This window comes from Hakea prostrata, chromosome 6 (assembly GCF_041222555.1).
Source record: "Hakea prostrata isolate BN-2017 chromosome 6, UWA_Hpros_2, whole genome shotgun sequence".
Classification (NCBI taxonomy): domain Eukaryota; kingdom Viridiplantae; phylum Streptophyta; class Magnoliopsida; order Proteales; family Proteaceae; genus Hakea; species Hakea prostrata.
In genome coordinates, this window is record NC_142605.1 from 33,640,359 (window position 1) to 33,648,218 (window position 7,860).

The 7,860-nt window shown below is 37.5% G+C and overlaps 2 protein-coding genes and 1 non-coding gene across 3 annotated transcripts; all 3 read left to right on the top strand.

Annotated features, from left to right (window-relative positions):
* Positions 1–663: 663 nt before the first annotated feature.
* On the top strand, positions 664–1,659 carry LOC149013474 (protein neprosin-like). The gene is made up of 4 exons (XM_089157728.1): positions 664–825; positions 950–1,036; positions 1,142–1,327; positions 1,450–1,659. The coding sequence occupies exons 1-4, from the start codon at positions 664–666 to the stop codon at positions 1,657–1,659; spliced, it is 645 nt and encodes a 214-aa protein (XP_089013854.1).
* A 4,071-nt stretch (positions 1,660–5,730) lies between these two features.
* Positions 5,731–5,812, top strand: TRNAS-GCU (transfer RNA serine (anticodon GCU)). The gene has a single exon. It is a non-coding gene; the product is annotated as a tRNA-Ser (tRNA).
* A 187-nt stretch (positions 5,813–5,999) lies between these two features.
* LOC149013476 (heat shock 22 kDa protein, mitochondrial-like) lies at positions 6,000–7,168 on the top strand. The gene is made up of 2 exons (XM_089158514.1): positions 6,000–6,416; positions 6,513–7,168. The coding sequence occupies exons 1-2, from the start codon at positions 6,188–6,190 to the stop codon at positions 6,926–6,928; spliced, it is 645 nt and encodes a 214-aa protein (XP_089014640.1). The 5' UTR covers positions 6,000–6,187; the 3' UTR covers positions 6,929–7,168.
* Positions 7,169–7,860: the final 692 nt, after the last annotated feature.

Below are 7,860 nucleotides of genomic sequence, written 5' to 3' on the forward strand. Positions count from 1 at the left end.
ATTTTTTCCATTTTCATATTTTCAATATAAATGCAATAAATCTTGGGATTAATGAAGCACTTATTGGAGCTAATGAAGCAATAATTTTTGGAATTAGTAGAGCATCCATTGTAAGTTTGTAACTAACGAAGCATTTATTGGAATAAACAGTGGAGGAAATAAATGCTTTTTTTTCTTTTCTTCTTTTCAGGTTTTTACTAAAAAGGCAATAAATATAGTATATTCGACAAGTGGATATGCATTTGCTTACCATTTTATTTTTGGTATATATAATATTATAATAGATGTGATTGGTTACTATCTGGTTAGTAGGAGTTTTCCGGCTAGCCTATTGGCAGCCAACGAATAGAATCTAAAGGGGTACTTTTGGAAATACAGAAACCTAGGAGGGTATTTAAAGATCCAATTGGATTGAATTATTATCCAGGTAGCAGCTAAATTATTTTTCGTTTTGTTCTTTTAATATTTGAATTACCGTATTGCCAATTTATTGAGATTTTCCTTACGCTATAAAAGAAAAGATTTTTGTTCAAAAGCTTCATTAATTAAAAGCTTCCATGCAGAAAGGTGGTATTAATTATAAAGGAAATTAACGCAGACTTATAAATCAGCACAAGACAAGACTGCAAAACCATTGAAGTTTCAAATCCTTGTTCATGCATGATGGCCTTACGAGTGGTCACAGTCATAGCTCTGTTAGTCTGTTCTTGTATCATTCTGAGTTATAATGGAGTCTACGGAGGAAGAACCGCCGAAGAAGAAGAAGATCTTGAATTGGAGAGACAACTCAAACAACTAAACAAGCCTGCCGTCAAGAATATCAAGGTAAAAACCTCTCACCGATGCATTCAACATGTTAAATTATTCAAACCCGCTGTATATACTTCACCATTGAATGATCAATTTGGTAGAATTTTGATTGTTGATTTGTATGACTTTTAATTTGCAGACTAAACATGGAGAAATCTATGACTGTGTTGATTTCTACAAACAACCAGCGTTTGACAACCCATTACTCAAGAACCATATTCCCAAGGTTGGTATATGAAATATGAACTGCTAGCTAGATTATCTGTACTATCAAACACATGCATGTATCGTCACCTTCTCTTGTTGACATGATTTTCGGATCAAATTGCAGATGACTTCTTCGATTCTGAGAAAAACTCCTAAAGAAGCTTCATCATCAAGTGAAAAACATCTTGGACTCCCCGGTGGGGGTTGTCCCTTAGGAACAGTTCCTATCAGGAGGACTACAAAAGAAGATCTAAAAAGGTGGAAGTTCTACTCAAAATCTTCTGGAGATTATCAGCAGTTCTCTACTAAGGTTCCCCTACACATGTGAGTCTTTTTGTCTTCCCTAATCTCTCCCCAGATCGATCATCTAAAATATTAAAGATCCATGCATGGTGTTCGATCGATTGGTATTCATTAAAATGTCATATTCAGTTTGCAGGCTTTGCATTGAAAGATGAAAAGTTGAAGTACCAGGGAGGTTCAACTGTTATGTCCCTACACAATCCATCACTCTACTCCCCTAATCAATACAGTGCAGAGCCACGCTGTGGGCTCAAGGAGGACAAGAGCAAATACAAGTCGGATGGCAATGTCAGTTTTATATTTCCTGGTTGCTTATCTTTCTATGATTTCAAATGTTGATTTATCTCACCCAAAAAACAAAAATGTTGATTTATGAACTTATGCATTCTTATCGATAATCTAAGCTTCTTCAGAAATAATTGATATGAAATTATACATCTGTAACTTGAGTTGCAGTTGTTTTCAAATCCAGCATCTAAACTGTGAAAATTAATTAATTTTTATCATCAGGTGAATATCCCAAGTTATATGGTGACAACAACACCCATTTTTTTGGGTATTGGACTGTAAGTCAAGCCAGTTTGACTCAGTTATGATTCTGATTTTTTTTTTCTTTCTTTTTTTATTTTATTTTTATTTATTTTTTATCAAATATACATATCAAATACTATTACTAAATACAACGAATGTATGCTTTTCAATGATATATACAGACAGATAACTCCAAGGCAACTGGCTGCTTCAATGCCTTATGCAGCGGTTTTGTCCATGTTGCCCATAATTTAGCTCTGGGTCAAGTTGTGTGTCTGACTTCTGTCTATGGTGGTAACATATTTGCAAACATATACCTTTTTATATTCCAGGTGAATGCAAATTTTGGTTTCTCTAATTTGGTCAAGAGTTTGAACCCTCTCACGGCCATGGGCGATGTCCTGCTTTATATTTAAATTATATATAAAAGTTATGAGTGAGGATGTATTCAAAAGTCAAAACGCTCATAACCTGTCCTGAACGTACCTCAGTTCCTCTCTCCCCACCCCAAAAAACAATCTATTGTTGCCAAGTTACTAATTCTTTGTTGCATGTCTTCTTTATTTCTACTATAGCAACATAACGATGATATTGGATATTGGCCAAGCGAATTATTCAGCAGCATAAGAGAATCTGCCCCCGTACGTAGTTGGTTGGAGAGGAGAGGTTTATGCTCCCCAAGGTGAACGAACTCCTCCAATGGGGATTGGAGATTACAAGACCTGTTGTGGGCGTACTAAACCTGATATCCAAAGAACTGCATATTTCCATGCTATCCAAGTTTATGGAGATGATTATGTAGGCAGAGGTCCCAACGATGCTAGTCTTCAATATGTAACAGATGGTGACAAGCACTATTTTGCACGCGATTTTCCTTACATTGTTGACTGGCTTGGCATGGTGTCTTCTATGCGGGTTTGAGTCCATAATCAATACTATAGTATACTATATTATTATTATTATTGTGAGTTTTACATGCATATCCTTGTCAATCATATTAGTCGACTTCTATTAAAGTAAAGTTAATCAACAAAATGCTCTATCTTATGGTTTCTCTTAGATATCCCCATTAATACAGAAAATCAACATCTAAGTGGTGGTGGTAGTGGATGTACTTGCAGTCCCATGCATGTTTTATAAGAACTGTAACTAGTGCAATATGATGGTATACGTAGCAAAAATGCTAAGAAATCTTAACATCGAATTACGGCCTTAATATTGTACATTTAAGATGCTATAGAGATACATGCCGCTCTAGCTAGGAGAGCAATGGAACTTGCTAAAAACAAGCACTAGGATATCAGTCATGCATATGCAACTACTCAATTAGTATCCTCATCTGCAATTGCACAAACTTTGGTGCTTCTTTTCTCTCTTTACTCAAGTACATGCGGAGACCATCTCTTTACTCAAGGTACAAGGATGGTGCTTTTTTCCTCTCTTTCTTTAACAAAATTATGTTTCGCTTTATAAAACTAACCACCAATTGTTTCAGTTAACACAAAAAGAGAAGATTGAGCTTGGATTTACAAAAATATCCAAATTGACGATGTTTCCAGTTTCCGCTCCTACTAACATTTTAGACATTTTTACCCCTACCATTAGGATTTGTTCGTGTATCTGGGGGGATATTGTCCGAGTAGCGTTAGGAGAATGCCACGTGTTATTTAGGATCCAGTGACCAAAAATAAACTGCGTACATGAGTATAAATAAAATTTTTATGTAACACTTCAGTTTTTAAATGTTCTAAATTTACGTTAGGAACCTAATAGAGGAAAACGATCGGTCATCCCTCACCTCCTTACATGAGAAAAAACCCTAGTTTTTCTGGAATCTGGATCATCACCCCCGTCGGGGGGCACTTTGTGCTCCCCGACGGTTTTACCACCACAAAATCGGTGGGCCCCACAGCTGAAATATATATATATATATATAAAACTCCCATCACCTACCCCTTGGCCCCCCTGTATTTTGTGGTGGTAAGCGTTTGTGCTCCCCGACGGGGTTGCTGATCCGGACTCATTTTTCCTACCCCTTAGATCAGCTTTTTCAATAAAAGTTTTCAGCTCCTAATCTCTGGTACCCTTAATTTTCCTTTTTGTTGAATGGTTCAGAGAATGGTTGGAGTTAGGGAACAAAAAAGAACTAAAGGCAAAACTAAAGGCAAAGGAGTTGCAATTATGGGTTCTGGTTATAAATCAAGCTCTGGGATTGTTGGAATAGGAGAGATCGATTCTGGTAGACAGGAAAAGATTCTAGTCATATTTTTTTGGGCTTCTTCTTTTTTTTTGAAACTTTGGCTGAGTGTGGATCTTTATTTTTAATAACTTAATTTTATAATCTTGCGTAGCATAAATTGATTGCTCTGGAGATGAGTGTGGCGACAAAAATATTTGGCGTTTTGCCTAATGATGGGTTACTAAAGCGGTTAAAGGGCCAACTTTCCTAGGGGAGGTCTTGGGTTCGCACCCGTTTGGCGGCATTAATTATATATATATATAAATCTCCCTTGAGGATGTAATCGTGGTGTGCGTAAAATGGCCTGGATGAACCTCATCCAAAAAAAAATATATATAAAAATTGGCGCCTATCGTGTAAAGCAACTGCTAGAAATGAATTTGGCGCTTATAGTGTATGCTTTTTAGAGGAGCCAAAGTGCTGTTAATGTGGTAACGGGTCTTTATAAAATAATATTGTCGATTAAGTTCCCTTGTTGCTTCAATATATGTTACATCCTTGTTGCTTCAATATACGTAAATGTAACGTTGTCCAAACGGCCTGAGAAGAGGGCAAGTGATAAAAGATATAATCTAATGTTGCATGATTTTTGCTACAATGGAGAAAGTGAGTGGGACATGAGCATCCTCTCCATTCAAGTAGTAGAGCAATGAGAAGTTTCTGATACAGGACTTTCTAAAGAAATTGTTGAAGCACGACTGCACGAGGTAACAATGGTACTTTTCACAAATACCTTCAAAATGTTTGTCTGAATGTGAAATGATATAGGAGTTTTAGCCATCAGGTATGCTGATTTGACCGAAAAAATCCCGGAGGGGTCCATTGCCAAATTTGTCTGTTGGTTTGTTGTGTGATAGATAATGGAGTTTTCAATATTTTGACAACATCCGGCAGCCACCATTGATATGCTAATGTTTTGTTCTAAAAATGAGAGCGTACATCAATAAATTGGGATATTATCCTGAGGGGCATTGGTTGCATAGGGTATGCATCCGTTATTGAGACTCGCCTGGGGATCTTGGGATTAGTCTAAGGATTAATGAGATGTTCATTTCCCACTTGTCATAATAAATTTTTTTAGTAAGTTTCTCCCCAATAAGATGGACCACCAATTCCAAAAATCCTCTCAAGTTAACGTTTCTCGCATTTATTGGGCTATATACAAATAGACCTCTTTATCTAGAATTTAACATTGTTCAGAGCAACAGACATCATAGATTCATTGTGTGCTCTAAATTAAATGTGGATCGTGCAATTAACTCATATATAAACGGTCTAACTTAAGTGAATCTAACATAAATGGTCCAGATGTGCACTAGTTTGAGAAGCGTTGCTTCCAAGCAAAATCTCTTTATTTATATATTGCTTGTGGTTGGTCATGTAACCCTACTTTCTTGTTCAAACTTGTGACTTCTTTGGATTTACTGCATATACATAGCAAGTTGTCATCAGCCCCAACCTGCCGCTATTATTGGATGACTCAAAAAAAGTTTCTTGTCTGAAAAACTAGGGGACTTGGGATTGTCACTCTTGACTGTATTTTATTTATTTATTTCCTAAAACGTAAACTTTATTCTATTGCTGAAAGGTTAAGTAAATTTACCAACTTGCCAAGAAACCACGCCATGGTACTATGCAAAGTCGCTTTGGCCGAGTGGTTAAGGCGTGTGCCTGCTAAGTACATGGGGTTTCCCCGCGAGAGTTCGAATCTCTCAGGCGACGTTTATTTTTTGAATTTTTGACATTAAAAAAACTGATTTTACCCAGCGAGGAAAAAAAAAAAACATAAAAACAACTGAAAATAAAGAATTATGCTTATCCATCTGGGCCCACGAGAGCTCCATGTGCGACGAGGCTCTAGAACCTCCTCCCCTGTGTCCATAATCTAGAACCTTCTGGAGTTTGTTCTCTCCATTTCTGTTTCTCCCTACTCTGGAACCTTCCAGGCTTTCTAGCCTTCTCCATTTCTCTCCAGTTTCAGTTTCGCTTGCTTTAAATTCTCTCCCTACTGCACTTCTTCATTCATTTCTACAGCTTTCAAGTTTGATACCGTTTCTGGAATTTTCTATTCGAGTCTCTGCTGCTTCTGCATCACTGATGGCTTCTTCGATGGCTTTGCGTAGAGTTTCTGCTTCGGGGCTTATCAATAAGCTCATCAATCCTATTCGTTCTGTAGCTACAACACCACCATCTGTAGCGGGTCGTTACTTCAACACCAACTCTCAAATGCGTCCGTACGATGACGACGAGCGAAGTCTCGATGTTGAACGTAGACAGGATCGTTCGATGTCACGGCGCCGTGAATCAGTTCCGAATTTCCTTGGAGGTAGTTGTAACCTATTTACCAAACTGTTATTGTTTCAGATCTTATAGAGTTTAGTTTGTCCTATTTCTGATTCGTTTGTCTGTTGAATGTTTGCAGATGTATTTGATCCGTTCTTCTCACCATCGAGGCCTCTTAGCCAAGTCCTGAATATGGTGGACCAAATGATGGACAATCCTTTCCAGGCTGGAGGAATGGGAGTTGGAACGAGGAGAGGATGGGACGCAAGGGAGGATGAAGATGCTCTGTTCGTGAGAATCGACATGCCTGGTCTGGGGAAAGAGGATGTGAAGGTAGTGGTGGAGGAGAATACTATGATTATTAGAGGAGAAGGTCCGAAGGAATCTGAAGAAGAGGAAAATAGAAGGAGATACAGTAGCAGGATTGATCTCCCGGAGAAGCTCTACAAGCTTGATGAGATTAAGGCGGAAATGAAAAATGGAGTGTTGAAGGTGATTGTTCCTAAGGTAAAGGAAGAGGAGAGGAAGAACGTTCATCAGGTGAACGTTGAATGATCTGGTTGTTTGTCACGAATGGTTTTTCGTGAGTTCCTTCAGTTTAGTACTTTTGATTGAATGACATAGTTGTAGTGTCGAGATCAGAGATAGTTCGTGTGAGCCTCTTCGTTTTCATTTAGTTGAGAGGAATTTCTGCAATGTAGCAATCGCTGATGTAAACATAAACAGGTTTGCAGGCCGTCTGAAATTTAGAGGTTTACTGTCGAAGAAATAAACAACTGAAAATTTTCCATACCAGTTCCCTTTCCTTCATTGTATCGTCATTGTTCATTGCGTTGTTCCTTTCCTTGCGTCATTAATTTCTAACTAGTCTGAATCCGAAATTGGATCAATCGACTTTGATAACGTGATTCGGGGCTTGGAATGAGGGATTATACTAATAGAAGTCTTATCTTCACCTTCCTCTGATTGTATTTAATCCATGATGCTGGGAGAGAAGATAAAGTAGATTGTAACAGTACAGTTACTTTTGGTTTCACCAGATTCCATTCAAGAAAGACAAAAGCGAAGAGATTGTGATTCATTGACTGGAAAGGCAATGGGTTCTGGTTATAAATCAAGCTTGGTGCGGGTAACGAAATCAAGCTTGGTGCGGGTAACGAATTTGGCGCTTATCGTGTATGGTTTCTAGAGAAGCGACAGTTCCCATATCGGGTTTTCCTATAAAATAAAATATAGGTAAATATCATTTACTTCCCCTGGACAAATAGCAGTTACGCTATCTTTTAGTTTGATAATATCACTTATCTTCTCTTTTATCTATTAAATATATCAAACACCTTCTATCGGTTAACTTTCTGATTAAATTTAACTTTTACCTCTTTTTATCTAGTAAATATATCAAACACCTCTTATCGGTTAACTTTCTGATTAAATTTAACTTTTACCTCTTTTTATCTAGTAAATATATCAAACACCTCCTATCGGTT

Bases quoted from the DNA above. Each gene is read 5' to 3' on its own strand.
- LOC149013474 (XM_089157728.1), top strand. From the start codon at position 664: ATGGCCTTACGAGTGGTCACAGTCATAGCTCTGTTAGTCTGTTCTTGT. The intron at 826-949 runs GTAAAAACCTCT...TTTAATTTGCAG, and splicing joins CTGCCGTCAAGAATATCAAG to ACTAAACATGGAGAAATCTA. The intron at 1,328-1,449 runs GTTCCCCTACAC...TGTCATATTCAG, and splicing joins ATCAGCAGTTCTCTACTAAG to TTTGCAGGCTTTGCATTGAA.
- LOC149013476 (XM_089158514.1), top strand. From the start codon at position 6,188: ATGGCTTCTTCGATGGCTTTGCGTAGAGTTTCTGCTTCGGGGCTTATC. The intron at 6,417-6,512 runs GTAGTTGTAACC...GAATGTTTGCAG, and splicing joins AGTTCCGAATTTCCTTGGAG to ATGTATTTGATCCGTTCTTC.